Source organism: Notothenia coriiceps, unplaced genomic scaffold (assembly GCF_000735185.1).
Source record: "Notothenia coriiceps isolate Sejong01 unplaced genomic scaffold, NC01 NC01_scaffold00022018, whole genome shotgun sequence".
In the NCBI taxonomy this organism is placed as follows: domain Eukaryota; kingdom Metazoa; phylum Chordata; class Actinopteri; order Perciformes; family Nototheniidae; genus Notothenia; species Notothenia coriiceps.
In genome coordinates this window covers 575,561-595,169 of record NW_011354719.1, presented here as the reverse complement: position 1 = coordinate 595,169, position 19,609 = coordinate 575,561, and the positions used below count along the sequence as shown (strand labels likewise).

General features: G+C 41.0%; 1 protein-coding gene across 2 annotated transcripts in view; it reads right to left on the bottom strand.

Annotated features, from left to right (window-relative positions):
* svild (supervillin d) overlaps window positions 1-19,609 on the bottom strand; it is a 48,169-nt gene that overhangs the window by 23,896 nt on the left and 4,664 nt on the right. For both annotated transcript variants that reach the window (XM_010780519.1, XM_010780520.1), the window contains exons 2-4: window positions 10,990-11,525; window positions 4,374-4,408; window positions 242-294 (exon numbers count right to left, since the gene is read on the bottom strand). In XM_010780519.1, the coding sequence (XP_010778821.1) occupies window positions 242-294; window positions 4,374-4,408; window positions 10,990-11,375 (474 nt within the window). In that variant the 5' untranslated portion in view covers window positions 11,376-11,525. The remainder of the gene's footprint in view (window positions 1-241; window positions 295-4,373; window positions 4,409-10,989; window positions 11,526-19,609) is intronic.

The following is a 19,609-nucleotide window of genomic DNA, read 5'->3' as shown; positions in this document are numbered from 1 at the left end:
GGTTGAAGCGTTCACCAGCTGCGTTGGAAGCGGGCTCGGAGTAACTCAGCGAGGGGAATGAAAAATGGTAACCTTAGACAGAACAAAATATGGATATAGCATCTGTGACATCCCTCATACGCTTCTAAATAGTTTTGAAGCTCGGATTTGGTGTGCTGTCAAGACAATCGCGCACACACAAAATGAATAAGATATTATGAAACATTTGGACAAAGGGAGTAAGGAGACAGCCTTAAAGTACCTTAAAAATAGACGTCTTGGAAGTCCTCTTGGCATCCACAGGTTTCTCGTCAACTAGAAAGAACACACACACCATGAATGCAACAATGAGAAGACATTTGCTAATGCTTCCTGCCAGCAAAATATCAGATGTTTAGTCAGTTTGTCACATTCAGGGTTTTAAGGAGGACAGAGTGTGTTCGGTATCCAAAATATAATACACTGTTAATGTTGTGGGATATGGTAAGATCAGACATGCTAAATCATACACAATCCTTTGGGGAAAACAGAATATAATTGCACATAAAGACGCAAGCGAGATTTAAGCCAGGTAATAAGTCAGTGCCTGTACACACATATTAACACACACTCCCCCACACAGACATAAACCAGACCCTCAGTAGGTCCAGTCAAAGTTTTCCTTGCTCTGGATGACAGTTTGGAAAATATAAAAGGGGGACCTGACAGGATAAAATGTTATTGGCTAATAAGGTGTCTTTGGATCTGAAGTAGGAAATGAATGTAGCGATGTATTCCTCAGCCAAGGGTGAGTGTATTCAGACACACCAAAACCATCCGGCATCTATCTGCTGCCAAGAGTTAATGATGAGATATTAAATATGGAATACATATTTTTGTTGGATTGATTGTTGTGCGTGCTCCTATCTTCTATTCTCATGCGGGTAGACTAATCAAAAACAGCCCTGAGAATAAAACCTTCTAATCTGCACGCAAGGAAAGCATTACATTTAATGGTGTTCCTAACCAACACAAATGTCTTGAGTCAACACGCTCAAATCCACTCATCTACTTTAAATCAGTTTGTATTGCCTTGACAATGACACATGGTGATATTGTTCCCACTCCAAAGAAAACAAATGAACAAACAAATCCTCAAAAGTCTCTGACGCCCTCCCCTTTAACCCCCAAGAAGCGATTCTTTTGCGGCCTGATACTTTCATTTTGAATACTTTAGATTTATGTTTCCAGGCTCCCCTGCTGTCCAGATCCTGGCATGATTGACTTCAGATGACATCACACAGCGCACATTGCAGACTGGTGATTCCCCACCGACTGCACTTTCAGACTTTTTGAATGCAGTCCAATCTTTTTCACATCATCATCCATCAAACGTTCAACCCAGAGACAGAGACAGAGTCACAAAGAAAAACTCCAAGGGATGGAAAAACCTCCACTTAAGTTTACGGACTGTTCCATAAGTGTTTTCATCCATCAGAAGTGCTCGGTCACGCTGAGAGTTTATTGTAAGGGCCTTTGACCTTGTCACGGCCAAAAGACGTTTCTCATAGCAGACATCTTGCATTGTCACAATAGGAGAAGCATGTGGTTATAATCAGGGTTGGGGATTATATCGAAATGATATTAATATTGTGATGTGAGACTCTATACCGTGTTAGACTTTGGATATCGTAATAAGGAGAGATTCCTGATTTATAGACTGTATTACGATAAGGTCTTAACATTTTCTGATGCACCTGACTGTTCCTTCTTGTTCATCTTCTTTAATCCATTTAGCCATTAGATCAACATTCAGGCAATCCATTTTTTGTTGTTTACACAGGGGCTTTTCCCTCTGTAATATCATTCCATGAACAAATGCCTATAGTCTCTGCACACAAGAGAATATAAGCCAATATGAGCAGTGTGGAATCTGAATAGCGCTTACTGCAAAAGTCACATTTAAAGCCATAACCTTTTTCATCAGTGAGCTTAAATTATTCCTAATGCATCTTTACTCTGCTCATGTGAACATGGGTTAATGCATGTGTGCAGTTCAAACACACATCTTACTGAAGGTTTCTACAATGTGTTCACTTCACTATAGGGCTGCTCGATTATGGCAAAAATCATGATCTCGATTATTTGGGTCAATAATTGATATCACGATTATTAAAAACGATTATTCATTTACTTACAAAAAATTGAACAGTATGTTTTTAACAGTTGATCACCCTGAACTTTAAGTATAATTCAACTGAAAAACCAAAAAAAAGTAAAAAAATAAACAATAGTTTTATTTCGATTATGTTGTTTTCATAATCGTTGATGTATTTATGTTTGTATTTCCTCAAGTGTCAAGCAGAGGCGTTCAGGCTCCAGGCTCCTCTGCCAGCTCGGACAGGAAGCTCATCAGCCTGTGAATGAACCGATAATGCTCACACACTGTCGCTTTTCACACACCACTCGCACGCCTCAATTACAGATGAACACTGACTGCTCTTTGTTCCTCTCTGTCGCTTTGGGTCTTTCTTTTACAATGATAACTCTTATCTTCCACACTCAATATGTTGATGCACAGGAAATCCTCAGAATTCTTTTTTCCAAATGTCGAAAGTGATTAAAATACAGTATGTTGAGTGTGTCATGGCATTGGATTTTAAATATCTGAGAACATAATCCTGGATAGACTTTATCTATCTACTCTATCTATAAAAGATCTGAGAAATATTCAGTTAGGACACAAATACAGTCATGAGTCTTGGTGGCAATATACCACAGGAAGCAAATCATTAGCAGCAATTAACTGTTTGTTTCTGACTTCCTGTTTTTGTTCGGATATCACAACCTCTCCTCATCACACCAGACTCAGTTTACTGAAAATAGGGTAGTAACTACTGCTGGATAAAAAAAGCTCTACATATGGCGGTGAGTAAGCACTTCAGTCAAATGCACTTCTCATGACTACGCCATCTTCCACGAATGCTTACTGTGCACATGTACACTAGATGATGACAGTCACTGTGAAAGCCCACATTGTATTCTATGATTGGATTGAAAAGTGTGCAGATTAATAATGATTTTAATTTAATTCATTCTCTTCCATCTTTGTCGTTTTTAAACGTGTGTTTTTCTTAATTGTAAAGCACTGTATTGTACTGTGTGCTATATAAATAAAGTGAATTAATTAATTATTTCAGGGAACACAACAGATACCATGATATTAAAATCAAGTATTTTTATTTTGCAAATCGTAAAGAAATCTGGTTTTACATCCATAGTTCCAAATGTAGTTTGAAGGTACACAAAGGTATGTTTACATAACACTGCTTTACATATCCTGAAATAAGCAGGGACCTTACTATTAACTTCCTTTCTGTCTCTTGTGCAGTCAAGCATTCACACGCACACACACAAAGCGAGACCGCCACATCAAATACATGAGTAGAGAAACGCATAGAGACAGGCCACTGAGTCAGACAGACAGGCGACAGACAGACTCAGGCTGTGGGCTCAGGTGGCCGCATGCGAGTGGGAAAAGTCAACCGTGCGTAGTCATAGCCATTTTCTCCTTTCTGTTCTAGCAGGATTCAAAAATGGTTCATAATGCTATTTGGCTTCAAAGAAAAAGCTTCCAGTGTACATAGGGCTGTACCCGAATATCCGTTCGTTGGAGTACTATTCGGGTTTCAATTTCGTTATTCGGATATTCGTTTTTAAAAAAAAAAATTTAATTATTGAAATCTCCAATATTAACGTAAGAGCTTGTGCCTCTTCGGGGGGTGCTAACACTTAACCATAAACGTTATCGTTTACTTTCTCCGTCTTTATATGTAGATATTACTTTTTCTCCATTAATCTCCGTTACGTTGTTTCCATAGCTCTTCTAACTCTCACCACGCCAAATTACACTTAAGACAACGAAAGTAACACACGATGCAATATCCTTTTCAATTTCAAAGAACACAAATTGGGTTATATACATTAACAAATAACTATAAAACAACAATACTGTAGAATAACAAAAAGAATGCCGTGAATAAACCGAAATACACGTGTATTCGGGACAGCCCTAAATAATATGATCAACATTTCCACGGATGAAAGTGCACACCTACTGAGTCACGTTCACTAAAGACACGTGCCAAGCATTATCTCCCTTATTTTGTAAAAGAGAAAACCATCGCTTGAGGCAGAGCATTCACTTTAAATTAAACAGTTAAGGGAACAATGCAGAGACCTCAGTAGATCGGTTTCCCTTCAGAGTATTAGGAAGCCAACATCAATAAACTAGGGAGGTGATCTGCCATTAGCAATTAGCTGAGTATTAAAGAGAACTTTAATGAGTTAGGGGAGAAAGCGGTTTGTGGACGAAAGAGGATCTGAGAGCAGTGAAAGTGGAGGGTTGGTCTTACCCTTTGGCTCCTCTGTGTCATCGGTTTCCAGCAGCCTAGGGGAGAGAGAGAGGGGGACAAATGAGGTCACTCCAATACACTGAAGTGATGACACAGAAATGATGCGTCTGTTGCTATTGAGGTTCGCAAACTAGACAGAATAATGAGGATATTAAGTCTTACTTACGTAACGTTAATCCGAAAATGTACACAGCGAGCCACATGAGAAAGTTGTATTATAACCCAAACTGTCAACAGCGCTGCAATAAGCCACTGCGTTTGATCTAACATTTATTCATGCTGCTGTTACAGTCCCATGTTTGCAATGATATAACCGCGCTGCCTGTGAAGCCTCTGAAGATGGCCATTCATCTCTAAGTAATGGCTGTTAAATATGGATGGGGGCAGCAGCTGCCTGTGGAGTAGCAGCGATGATGTAACAGGAGGAGGGGAGAGGACCGCTTCTAACACAATAGAGAGTCGTAGTAGACATCTGGGAGGGGTCAGAGGTTATTGAGGAAGGGGAGCTGGCCCCAAGCCAGTCTGTAGGTCCAGGGTGGGGACAAACACAGCCAGTTTTAACGGGTCAATGTTGGCTAAATACAGACGGATCCATTTCTGATCCATGTGTAGAGAATGTTAAGAAAAAGGAGCTGGATAGAGAAGTTCAAACCCTGCTTTCTCTCCTACACACTCAACCAATCACTTTGTGAGATGTGTATAAATGTACCTTGCGCTGCAGATGGGTTCTGGTAAAATCCTGCAATCACCAGATGACACAAAGGTTCCCCTTCTCAGGCTTTAAGTAATGCATTTGTGTCTGGATCAATCAGCATCCTGTGAGGAACTGCTGACATCCATTAGTGTGGTATTGATTGACTGAGAAACAGGGAGGTGAACCAAAAGCGGTAAGAACAGATGCTGCTTATAAATTAAGTAAGGTATAATTGCAGAGGCGGTCAATAATGACAAAAAATCATGGTGATCAGGATCCCGACGCGACAGCAACGTAATTTAACATGAAGACAGCACTGATCGAGGTTTTCTGTTACTGTCCAAGTCTGTTCTCATTTGCCCATTAGTGTTTACTTCCTGTCTGTATCCTTCTGTTGATTTCTCTGACATCCCGCACTCTCTTTTAACCTCTTTCCTTCTCCTGCGCTCTTTTTCTTTTCTTTGCGGAGGACAGTTTAGCCATCATAAAATCCAAGTTTTCTCCTCTCCACAAATAATAATAAGTAGGTATTCCATGGTGTTTTCTGATGGAGGGAACGAATGTTTGTTGTCCACAGCTGACGTTGCATTTAACAGACTTCTTTCTGCGTATTGAAATGACTGCACATCGTCCCTTGATCCTCCTTAGTAATATCCATTCCTTTTAGCAGCTGTCTGTTAGGGAGATATTTCCAAATTGTCCAATCACAATCGAGTATTCGAAAAAGCTGTGTAATAAACACAATTGGCCCAGGTATTGATATGAGAGCTGAAGAAGTCGGATCTGTGCAGATAGAGTATAGTGGCCCATTTATTGTTGACTGTGCAGTTATATTATGTAGGGCAGCGGTTCCCAACCTTTTTCAACTCAGGGCCCACTTAAGAATCAAAAATGTTTTCGCAGCCCACATTCAACCATAAACAATACGGAGGCTAAATAAAGTTATGATTGGTCAAATCAGAACATGTGACACGCTGTAAATCCAGTAGAACAGACCGCTGTCAAGGACTGTAATGACCATTGCTAAGCAGGATCAAGAAAGAGAAAGGAAAAGAGGTTAAAATAAATCTTAATAATGAAAATGTTTCCATTAGGGATGGGAACGATTAATCGAATATTCAATATTATTCAGGTATTCGAATATGAGAATATAAAAAATTTTTTGGGAGGGGTGCCTAAGTTGATTACATATTATCAAATGGATTAATTCAATGTATAAGACAGTGCCATAGCTAAATGTGTTAGGTCTAAAGGTGTGTTTTGCTCCACTCACCGGTCCCTCACAGTGGGCAGAGCTGCAGGTGCTGATCTCTCTCGCGTCCGGTTATACTTCACTCGCGTTTATGTCCATATCCATCAGATCTAGCTAGTTCTAGCTAATGACATGGCTGCTGCCCCTCCCTACACGCAGATCACGCAGACTCAAACCTCATCTTATGCCCAAATTCCGGCTGAGAGGGTCTTCTCTATAGCTGGCCTGATTGTGAATCGCCTCGGCACCCGCCTCTCCCCTGAGTAGACATGCTCATATTCTTAAACAAGAATGAGTATTGAATAGCTGCATTCTGTGCATGGCCCTGTTATAGGTTGTTGATCTCAGTTGTAATAGGGTAACGTTATCCTAACCCGTTATGTTGTTCGTGTATGATCCCTCTTTCATTTAAAAACCAAGTTATGTTTTAAGCATGAAAGCTGTAGGCCTATAGCTGTCAACTGCTCAAACTGTGATCACCAGTTCAATACATTTGACAAATTGGTTTCTATACTTATTTGAACATGTAATTTCTCTTTTTTTATAGGATATGTACATTTCGGTTCATCGGTTAACCTTTATTTGCGGGTCGAATATTCAAATATACATTTTCTTTCAAATTCCCATCCCTAGTTTCAACACAATCCTAATGTTTTGCAATTTATTTGCGGCAAATATTGAATTTACATTTACACCCTTTAATATTTTATTTGGGCTTTTAGATTTAGACCGCACACAGTTAATAAATACAACTATTCTTCTGGCTAAAATACATATTTTAAAAGTCAATCAAGGAGTAATCTTAATTTAAGGTGTTTGAAGAGTAGATAAAAAATACAATTTATTTTGGAAAAAACGATTGCCACAAAAAATCAAAGGGTGGCTCAACACGCCATGAAATGGGAAATAATTAGCTCTAACAAAGATTAGATTAAAGGAACAATAAATATGCTTGCCATGTTGTGTTTTTGGTGGTTTTTGGTTGTCAACCTATTTTTGTTTGTGAAATGTTGAAGTGATGAAGTATCTTTATTTCTTCTGTTTTTGTTTTTGTCTGAGATGGGAATGTCATCTCCTATATGTTATTGCTATGTCCATGTTTGTGTCTTTAGCCTGTACAAGAAATACAAAATGCCTTCGCAGACCACGGCCCACAGGTTGGGAACCGCTGATGTAGGGAATAAACATCATTTAGTACTGCATCTGACTCAGTGTCATCTGACTTTTCCTGGACTGGTGATATATTGAAATCCCAAAACTGTGTTGAAAAGTAATTTTTAGAGCAGCATATTATTAGGAGTCATTTTGGGCTTGAGGTTTGGATACCTCGGGACATGTTGTCAGTTTTTTGGCTGGCACGCCTCAGTACAGCTTTACGATATACAGTGGGAAATCTCAAATTGTCACCCCAAGGTATTTGTGGCGTGTGAATATGGTTGGAAATGGAAATTGGGATGGAAGATTACAAATTGAAGAGCAATGATTAAAGTAATGAAATATTCAGCAATCTGTGGCTGTGCAAAATAAACACAAAGTTTAAAATGTTTACACAACTTTCCCCATTTAAGGCTTCTAAATACAGTCTGAGTGTGGACCATGGCGAGTCTCAGGCTGACTGGTGCCACCTAGTTTTAAAAAGCGAGCTTTAACACACTGCTGTGCAACCACATGGCTGAGAGACACTTAATCAAACCCACCCACATTGAGGCTTTAGGGGGGGGCGCCGGGGCGGGCTGCACAAGTTGGCCCTATGCTGCCATAAAAACTAACCAAAGAAGAAGAGAGGACCAGAAGAGCCACAGACAGAATAGGGGGGGGAAGTTGTAGAGGGAAAAGTTAAACATACATTGAAATCAAAGCGGGCGAGTCATTCATTAAAAAGAGTAAACGTCCTCGTTATGTTCTAGTAGTACATCCTGTCATACACACACAGAATTAGGTGAGAGAGGCAGCAAAGGGATATAATCATGACTGTCTGCGGTATAGTTAGAAGATTTCCTTTTAAATGTGTCCAATTTGTGCGCTTAACTGTATGGAGGCTCAGTTCTTCTTGTGGCAGGTATAACAGCGGTGTCACGCTTCAGCCATGTAAACAATAATTATCCCAATCCCATTTAGTCCCGTTTGGTGTTTGGCTAACCTCAACGTGCCAGTAGCTAAATGACTGGTGATTAGGATACATGCGAAATGACCCACAGAGCGTTGAACTTATTAATTGAAAAACAAATCCTTCACACTATAGATGGAAATTAGTTATAAGAACCAGCTGCATTTTTTTGTATGGCAAACATGCATTCATGTAAGGTCTTCCTAACCCGAGCATCTCGCTTTTGGATATCAAAAGCGATTCAAACCAGAAAACAGCTTTTTAACTTTACTTTAACATTTAGTGTATACGTTTTGTAGTGACATAATATGTATGTTCTTAAATAAAATATGAAGGTATAAAAGGTGAATTTTAGGCAACAGTTAATTGCAATATGAAGACGCAGTGTTTTGGAATGTCGCCCTTCCACTGTAACCTCACAGGGAAGGATTCCTGAACGGCTGATACACTTGTCGACAGCTCCCATTATCTCTGGAGCAGCTGAGATCCAGTTTCCTTTGTGCTATTCCAGTAACACACACATAGACATGTTGCTTACAAAAGGCGCAGTAAATACTTGTGAGCCTCTAATCTTAAAGCACATGCAAGTCCACCAGGAATGTGAAATATATTGTATTAATATACTCTTCAGATGTATATATAAGGATGCCAAATAAAAAACGTAGAGAACTCCACTTCTCTCCTTATTGAAGGTGAAACATAACGTGCAAATAAACCGTTGATGTTCAAGTTTTTGGCCTCATTGTTTAACTCTGTGTTGCACGAGGGTGTCAAACACGAGAATGCACAGCTGGACCGAGGCACGCAGCGAATGTCATAACAAAACCGACAAGATTAGAAGCTAACGTGACGGACAAACGTGTCAACACGTCAACCCACTATCCTGTTCTCTGTAATTAAAACATGTAGTCCATAACTATTCTTAGTGTTGTGGCTCAAAACAGTTCCTTCCCCATTGCATTATGGGAACAAACCAAAAAACAAACGACACAAATTAAAGTTTGCTCCATATCCACAATGAGGCATAATAATTATGTTTGGAGAGATTTGTATAAATTCAATACTTAATTCTGCATTAAATCATAAATCAAAACTAACCATTTCAGTGCAGCTTTTGTTTAATTGATATCGAGTTGTTTTTATTATTTTTATAAATGTTAACCCGTATGAGTGTTTTTGAGTACATTTGAAAGCCCTTTATAAATAAAAAGTATTTATAAAAAAAATGTTTTGTTAAAAAATATTTGGAAATAAGATTTTGGGAGATAAAGAACATGAAAACAATGATGAATGAAGTAGAACTCCTGATAAGGGAAGATTTGCTGACACATGTCGTGCTGCACATACTTTCTTTAGAAATCTATTACAACACAAGACAAGCCTTTCCCAATCCTTTCATATAATTGGCCGAACATATATATCAAATAATTGCTTACAGCCATCTAGACATCTTGCTTCATTAGATGCAGGGCAGAGCCTAATAACCAACCAACCACCCACCCCCCCCTTTAAGCCCCACTCTATGACATTATCTCGTTCCCTCAGGCTGTTTTTCAAGAACAGACAAGTCTGGCTGTTTTCACGCATCAGAGTCCTCTGCTTGATTACAGCTCAAACAGCCCAAAAACCCACGACTGAACATGTTTTGGTCCATCGATGTGCAACATTCAGAAGAAAAACATTCTTGGCACTTAATGAGAAAAACTCTTTGAGGTCACCGTGACAGTACCGGGTTGTTGCCCACACACACGTTAAACATGTGAGATCCTGACTGCTAAGTGAACCAGAAGAAGCAGCTTGCACGACGTCACAGCAAAACAAGGGCTAAAATAAATGGGGCAGTCCGCTGCTTTTCACTCATGGCCAATTTTGGAAATGTTGGCGGCCGTGTTTACTTCAAACAAGAGAACTAAGTGTTCTCCCAATGTGCCGACTTGTTGCCTCCTCTTAACTCATTAGGAGCCAGCAAGCTCTCTGACAGTAATCTCATAGTCACTTGGGGATGAAGTTGAAGAGCTAATGTAGTTAATCAAACTATGCTATTTGTAGGGACCTGAAAATGATGTTCCAATTTAAAGAATATACAATAAAGACCTCTACTTTACTTGAGATACATACAAGCATATCATGTGTTTCATTTCCACAATGTTTTGAGGAAATGTCAGAAAAAGAATAATTGACATGTGGAAGTGAGGTAAAAAACAACTTTGGTTTATGTAAAAGTAAAAAAAGAGAAAACAATTATGTATATATATTAAAAAAGTAATATTATAGCCTATCAGAGAATAACATTGCAAATGATGATTAGCTGCTAAAAGGGGGAAAGAAACGGTGAATAGAAAACATTTCTAGATTCTGGATAAACAGTAGATAGGGACATCACATGCAATCACCTCTTTTGTCATATCATCATTTTATAAATTAAACTCCTGAGATGTGAGCCTTGGCACTGAACAGATTTGTGTCTTATGGCTAAGTGTATGTCACAAAAAGAATAACACTGTGGCTGAACAACAGTATAAAAACAAAGGTGTTTTGTCTATGACAATGTGAATAAACTCACCTCAAGTGGGAGGACGTCTTCACGGAGGGGACAGCTTCTGCTTTAGAGGATGAAACCGTGTCTGTCTTGAGGCGAGTGGTTCCCTCTTTCTCTTTGACTGGCTCATCCTCAGTATGCTCCGGTTCTGCTGCTTTACTCCTGAGACCTCTCCGGGTGTATGTTTGCTCTGATCCGTTATCCTCACACTTTTCCTTCTCCTTGTTTTCGGACGACCCTGTTTCGGATGCGTCTCCGATTTTCCGGTCCCGACGGACATATTTGGAGGTGAATTCGTCCGCGTTGCCATAGCGCTCGGCGAGCTCCCTCCTCCTCTCTGCCTTGTACCGAGCGATGCGCTCAGCCTTAGTCTCTAGGGCCGAGCTCTGCAAGGTGTCTAGCCCATCCATCTTTGGAGTTCAACGCAGTTTAAGGGGTCAAATGCAGGTGAGAAGATTCCAAGTTGCTTCCTCAATTGTCCTACCCCAGATTTGTAGACCCAGCTTTCTTGTAGATCCCCTCTGACAGCAGTGTCTCACTCCATTAAAATCATGTCAGTGCTGCAAACAAGAAAGGAAGACATTGTTAGTGCGTCATGATTGAGTAGAATTTCAGACGACAGGCTGGAGTGTAAATCTCTTTACACACTGTGTAAAACTAGATGTGGCAGGGCATACACTTCTCAAGCTTAGAAAGCTGGCTCAGCTGGTTAGCCCTGCCCCGGCTATCACCCCCCAATCCCCCCCCAGTCTCAGCCCCCCCTGTGGGGATGATGTCAGCCAGCTCGCCTCAAACACAGCGGACCACCACAGCGAGACTCTCATATAACCTCTATTACATGGACTCACTTGGAGCCATTTGGAAAGAGGGAGGAGTGCAAGTAAAGCTCACACATCAAAGAATATCTTCATCCCATTTGATTCCTTACTAAGTAGAAGCTTTGTGCCAGGGCCAATCACCTCTTGAGCATTCTCCCACCTCGTAATGATTCTGTATTTGCTACAAACACAGAGCAGGAGAAAAGCTGCATCCAAGCCGAAGTGTGAATGTGTTTGTATATCTGCATGTGTTAGCCCTGTGAAAGTCTCTCAAAGGCCTCTCAGCTAATGCATGCTGGGACAGGCTTCTCTAAATAAGATAATCCCTTTAACATCTACTCCTCTCCACATCTAGCCCAATAACAACTTTGGATAAAATGTAGGTAAAAAAAAAAAAATCAGGAGTTGAGCTCATTTTTTTCCACGATTTATTCACACTGCAGAAAACCACACATGTGGATACGCAGAGGTTTAAAAACTGCACGTTCATAAATTCATTGCCAGCTGACAAGAGTGATAAAATGTATGTGTGCATAGTATTAGATACTCTACACCACCCAGCACAGGGGCTTTTACGCCAACATTTTTAACAAGTGCGCTTACGATGCTTCTGTCCAAGGAGAACAAAACTGTTAAAAAGTGAATAAAGAAAGTGTATTGATACTAGAGATGGACAGGGGGTTCAAGTAGCCCCTTGGTATCTTTCAAGCATTTATCCTATAGGTTCTGGGGGGTGGGGGTCATATAAATGACTGTGATGTCTGAACAATCTCAGCAATGAGTGAAGAAAGAGGGAAAGTGAAGAATGTGTCAGGGCAACAGGGAATAGAAAGGTGAGTCAGGTCATAAGGTGAAATAAATGAGCTGACTCCAAGAGCCTTTCCTGTAATGATGACAAGTTTGAACCAATCTCCAGTGTACCCTCCTGACCCCCGACCACCTGCTGGGTTATAAAGTCCAACCAGAACCTGGTCCCCTTAAGAAAATATGGCTTTGAAAGATTACACAGGAAATAAGTGTATATGTCGGGGAATATGTGTGTGTCTTTCTTCACCTTGACCTCTGCTGTCCCTCCTCCACCTAACATAACAGTGGTGAGCTAAACAGGGCCTCCCTTGTGTGGGTTTTAAATGTAGTCTAACCATAAAGTGTAACTCTGCTGGATCATTACATGCCGTCTGCTCCGTTATAAAGCCCGGAGATTTCCAACACTGTGGAGATATAAATTCAACATCTGTTTGTTAAATTAACAAATCAGCACTTGGATTGCAGCTAGTCCCACGACAAGTAACCATAGCCAATTAAACTGAGCCGGAAAGTAACATTCTAGAAAAAAAAGCCAGGATCGGCTCTAAATCATTTTAAAAAGGAATTTACTGGATAATATGAAAACCAAATGAATAGCATACATCATGCATTGGCAGTGGTGTATCCTTTAAACTCTGCATCAAGTCTTCAAGAGCTCTGCAGTCAAACAAGAAAAAGGTTGTTACTTGATCTGCAAACACTTCTACTCTAGAGTTGTCAGGCTAAACATTTTCAAAATAAGCTTTGTTTTGGTTGTAAATTCATGGTAAAAATGTCAAAAAATATATATCTACAATTAAGGCAGCAGTTAACTATGACACTTCCTGAACTGTTTTAGGCCAATCAACTTTCCTCATCCAAAACCTAAAGCAGAAATCTTACTTGTCACTCCAAAGTCGAAATTGCCTTATGAAGGCAAAGAGCTTGGATGTTGATTTCAGGACTGTGCACACACTTACATAATTCACCTAGGTCACTACCTATAAAAGGAGTGGTTAGAGTACGCTAAAGCTTGTCCGTGGAGACCCAGAACATCGAGGCTGCTTTGTTTGGAAGCTGCGGCTGTTATTTTAAGCAACAAGGGGGGCTGAAGTCATACATGAACAATCATCAACATTATTAGCTAATGTGAACTCGCCGGGGAATATTTGTTCTGGTAGGCGTTTTACACTGCAAAAAACATCCCGAGGTGTCTTCACGTATTTATGGTTATTACATTAGAAATACAAACAAGTGGAGAGAGACGTTTAAACCTTGATAGGGGGCCCAGAATAAAGGTGGTGAGAAAGTTACATTTATCACAAATTAGGGGTTTGTTGAGGGAGTGTAAGAAAAACTACAAAGGAAATGCATTTATTTTGTTTCTCTAACAACAGTGAGCATTACTACATACTCCGCATTTCTTGCGGAGTATGTAGTTATACCGGTACAACCTGCTAATTCATGCGGGCGATATTATTTCTGCTCCTCAGGGCATGTAAACAAACACCGTCCTCTGGTTCCAATCGCCGGGGCGTTCTCTGACCTTTTGTGGCCCTTTGGGAGTTGTTACTTACGATCAGAGGAAGATCTGTCTCAACAAAGGTCAAGAGTTTCAATTCTTTGCTGTGCCCCGTATCCTTCTTCATAAACGCTCATTAAAACCAGGAAATGTTACTCATACGGCTGCCAAATGTTCAAAACTCTTGAAAGCCAGGATAATGGCAGTGAGAAAACTTTGAGTGGATTCATCAGCCAGACATCCCCTCTGCACTCAAAACAGTATCAGATTTAGTGTCATCATTTCCTTTCCAAAGCTAAGTACTCTATGATGGCCCGCTTTTTAAATATTTATAGCTTTGTGAAGCCCTTCAGCAATTATAAGCGGTTACTTTGGATTGCATAATAGCAGTGCTAGGCCGACTGACACATGCAACATACCACAATTGCAGAAGTTGCAAAAGCCAAGACATTTCAAAGACAATTACAAATGTGTGAGAATATTTGCTCTTTTTATTTTATTCAATGAACCCTGTAGATATTTTCTGACTTAACCAATGGCCAGTCAGTTGAGTACCTGACTTAAGGTTCAAAATTAGATATTTCTTTTTAACATTTATTCGCCATCGTCACTCACATTGCAAAAGACTCGCAGCTTTCAGACTAATTGAGAAAAGAACGTTAACATGTAAAGTTTTCTATTGACCAAGCAGTTTGTAACTTTGTATCAGTATCATGAAAGCAGCAGAAAGGCAGATCTTATGTCAGTTTAATATCGTTGTATTTGTTGCAACATCATTATTGCAATGTTCAACATCAAATATAGTGCAACCCTATTCTAAATGTGTTTAATTTAATTGATGTTTAAACTTAATTGTATCCAACAGTATCATTTTATAAACTGTAGTGCAGTCATACACATGAACTGTCATTGCTTATGTTTGTTTGGTCTGATTTGCATATCCTATTGGAGTACCGGTAGTTGGACAATTCAACTATTATCCCTTACAATTTGTTGATGGATGGTATTTGGACTCTTTTTCTTCACCTGATTGAACTGTAGCATCTGAAATGTCGTTATCTAAGGGAGGCAGAATGTTATGGGGAAATAATACATGTCAGACAGATCAGCACAAATACATGAACTCGCTGATTTATTCCAAGACAAGGGCTAGACTGAAATCTGCCCCAGAGGCAAAAGCTGACCTGTAGATCACCAGACTGTGAATCTTTTCAGAACTCACATGTCCACACAGGAGGACAGGTCAGGAATGCAGTCTACACCCTTCTCATAAACAGCGGATTTGCATGGAAATAGTATAGGGGGATTTCTCTACGTGTGTAACCCTCAAAGTGAAGTTTAAACAGACAAAAGGGATAAAGTGGTCACCTCATTGACCGAGACCCCGAACAATGTGCATGCAAGCTCTGTTTAGAGAACATTTACGGACTTATATTTGGCCAATGTTTCGACAGTGGTCAGCTTTCTTGGAACTACCCCTAGAGTAGTTTATCTTCTCCTATCTTTCTTTGAACTCTTAGTTATCCACACAGAGATTTCCACCTAAAACTGCCAACATTTTTTTTTTAAAAGGTATTTATTCAGCACCAACCCTTTGTGTTAGGACCACTTGTTGCCACTGTAAACCGTCAGGAATCCACATAAAGTTACTGCAAACATCAGAGAGACTTAACTTGGCTGTACAAAAAGAGAGGAGGCCGTTAAAGACACAGCAAGCTCCTGACTCACATTCTTCCTGAGAGAGGAGGGTGGAGAGTGGAAACTTTGCTCCACAGAGAAAACCAGGTGCCAGTGCATGGATTGCAAAGAAACTATAGCAGGGAAAAAAGGACTGGCAGTACATTTTCCTAAGAATATTTCTTCAGATGGTACGGCTTCGGGGAATTCTCAGCTAATCTCAGGGACAATAAAGCCAAACAAAAGCTGGTAATATCTTTAAAGCAGAGGAAATCTGGGTGAATTAAAAATGATTGTTTCTTGCTTTGAGAACCTCCAGGCGGATCAGTGAAGCTTTTGTGGAAAGGCTAAGATCCCAAAGTTCCCTCCAGAGGCAGTTTTCTCCCACACACTCCCCCCTGCCTGAAACGCCTCCATTGGACTCCTTTGTTTGCTTCAGTAGTGACATCACTACGTAACAACCGCGCTTCTATTGGCTAGCGCTCCAACACAGGGAGTCGTGTGGTGCAGTGGGTTGAGTGTCGGTGTTCGGATCAGGGGGTCACAGGTTCAAACCCCACTGCAGTCAGCATGTCGTTGTGTCCCTGAGACACTTCACCCCAAATTGCTCCTGTGGGGATTGCCCACAGTATTGAGTATGTAAGTCGCTTTGGATAAAAGCGTCTAACATGTAACACATTAATGATTCTACGTTATAGGCTAAGGGGCGGGACATCTCTAAGCGGTGGACCAATCACAACAGAGCCGGTCAGCAAACCAATCGGAGCAGACTGGGCTATGGTTTCAGACAGAGGGTGAAAAGAGATGCTGAAGCACATGCAGCATGAGAAAAATAAGGAACTTTTTGAACATTAAAGCAAGGAGACATGCCATAGTCGAAGCACATGTCCGCTTTAGAAAAGGGAGCAATCTCCATATATCCTCATGATAAAATGCACAACTTTGCACCATAAATAAACATTTTACCATCCGGGAAAGAGGTAATAGTTTTGGTCTCATCTGTCTCAGTGTCCTACGGTTTGTGAAGTGTACAGTATATTGCATGTCTGTGTGCATGGGTGTGCATGACTACAACCAGGTCATGGGATCAACGATTGAAAGGATGTAGGCCTGAGTACGGGTCACCCGTCGCTAATCCAATAACTCCATCTTTTATATTAAGCACTGGCTTCAAACAGATCCATACGGGTAAACAAAAGCACCAGAAACCAGCCAAGGAGTGGGGGCGGGTCCAGGGTGTGTCACATTATTTTAAGCTACCCTCACACAACAATCAATCACATGCTGAGTGGCCAATGTGTTTCTCATTTAAAACCAATCATTGAGCACTTAAGGCAGTTTAATGTTCCTAGGAACCTCTGGAAGAGTGACGTTTCAATAGCAATTGTCGAAGCTCACAACCCTTCATCCTGTAGAAACGGGCTTTCACTAATAGAGAGCTTCAAAAGGATGACAGTGGGGGTGTGTTTGTCTAACATGGCTAAAGCCCATCACTCACATGATTCAACTCTCCCCTGGATTGGAGCTGCATAGAAAAAAAGGGAAGAAGTGGAAGACAGGGACGAGGCGATAGGAGAAGGAAAATCAGAAAGAAGAGTTTGGTTGGTTGAGGATACAGAAAAGGAAAGGGTGGAAACAACAAGAGAACTGCAGAGATCAGAGGTTGGAAAGGGTCGAGGAGGGGGGTGGATGTGATGGCTTTGTGGGGCAAGTGTCTCCAGGGTGCCAAGGGGCCCCAGTCTGGTGGTACAGGCGGAGGGTAGGCGAGATCTGCTGCTGCTGCAGAGGGAGGGGAATGGGGCGAAAACAGGGCCTGAGACTAATCCATCTCTCCCTCCCCTCTCTCCCCTCCCTCCCCTCTCTTACTCACACAGACACAAACTCCCTGAAATCCCTTTTACCAAAAGTCCTGCTGACTGCAGCCAGTCACCCGAGAGCCAGTTGACATAACAACCCCCCGGGTACTCATGCCTGCACTCTGCTCTGCCTAAGTAACTGACACTGTAAAAACTGTACTAACCTGCTGGAGGCGGAGCTACCATTGTCACCAGGGGAAGAAAATGGGATGCTTTCCCTCCTTGAAATCTTTGTCAAGGGGGACAAGAGCACACATCCTTCAAACTCAATAGAGCTATGAAGTTTAACACAGAGAAGCATCTGTGTTTTCCTCTTCTTTTTTTTTTTACAGGCTGGTTCTTTGTCCATGCCTTCCGGCTTTCTGTTTGCAGCACTCAAAAGGAGCCATTAAATGTGACGTATGGGAAGGCAAACAAGCAAACTCACACAGACACACACAGCTGAATTGCACACAGACACACACAGCTGAAGAATGACAACAGGCAGGAATACACACTGGCTCTCCAACAAGACTGCAATCATGGAGGCTGGAGAGTGGAGTAGGAAGGGTGGGGTTTATGGGGCTTTATCTAGCTGGGCGATCATACACATGCACACACACACACACACACACAATGTGCTACGGCGGATTCCTTTTAGAGGGCCAGAAACAAACACCCACGCAGTGTTTTTATGGGACAGATGTACTGTAGTAGCTACAGTTAAAGCCCCTACCCTCACACCCATTGCTACCCTTTGTTTCACTCCAACATACGGAAAGCATTGCCTCGCTCCAGCAACACTTCAGGTGCACTACATTTGCCAACTTCTGATGGAAAGAGTGAAAAATTTGCAAATTGACAGAGGCATTCACCCGAACACGCCAAGCAAGCCGTTTCAACTATTTTTAAAACTGGAACTAGGCGTGTTACTTTGAGTAGAACTGATGTTTTGTTCGATGTGTTCCTATTCCATGTACTCCTGATTTTAAATGTGACTAGTTACTGAAGAAAAGTTCAAAACAACAATTACTCTACTCATGATAACATGCATGAATCCTTATTTTTCACACATGTTTTGCCTGTGGTTTGACTTCTATGTGTAAAAAGCATGCACTTCCTTATATAAACACTTGGGGTTGGACACAGAAATGAGTGATTCCCTCTTTCAGTTCACGACAGAATAAATACTGAGCTGTCTCGCCTTAGCAACTAATGAGATTTTCTCGCCTGTCAACAACTTATCAGCATGGACTTCATCCCCAGAATGTCCCCACGTAAGAGTGAGCAGAAAGTCAGGGCGACATAAAGAGAGAGGGGGGGGCTGTCATCCGGTGAATCCTGCCGGTGGGGGGGGTCTCTCTCTCGCTCTCTCTCTCTCTCTCGCTGGTGTCCACAGTGCAGAGCAGACACCATCTGGACAGCTGGAATGCCACAGGGCAGGGGGTGAGTGAAGGGGGTCTGCTACAGCAGGGGGATGGGTCCTGGCTGGGAGATGGAGCATTAACAGTAAGGGTATTAAGCATGTAATGCCACCTAAACTCTTGTAAGTGGAAAAGACGGACATGGAGGAACACTATGGTGAGCGGTACTGAGGCGGTTAGCCTTTCCTTGAAATTATATTATGAAATGGCGAAAAATATATATAAACGTTGAAATCCAAGACATAAAAATTATGTATAATGCCTTTATTTATATAATATGATATCAGAAAATATGCATGTGTACGTTTTAAAGGAATAGTTTCCAGATATGATTATTTGCTCTTTCTTTTTTTTTTTTACAAGAGTTGGACGATAAGATTGATATCACTCCCATGTCTGTATGTACAGTTGCAAGAAAAAGTATGTGAACCCTTTGGAATTACCTGGATTTCTGCATAAGTTGGTTATAAAATGTGTTCTGATCTGCACGTTTGAAGTTTGCCAAAGAGCACCTGGATGTTCCACAGCACTACTGGCAAAATATTCTGTGGACAGATGAAACCAAAGTTGAGTTGTTTGGAA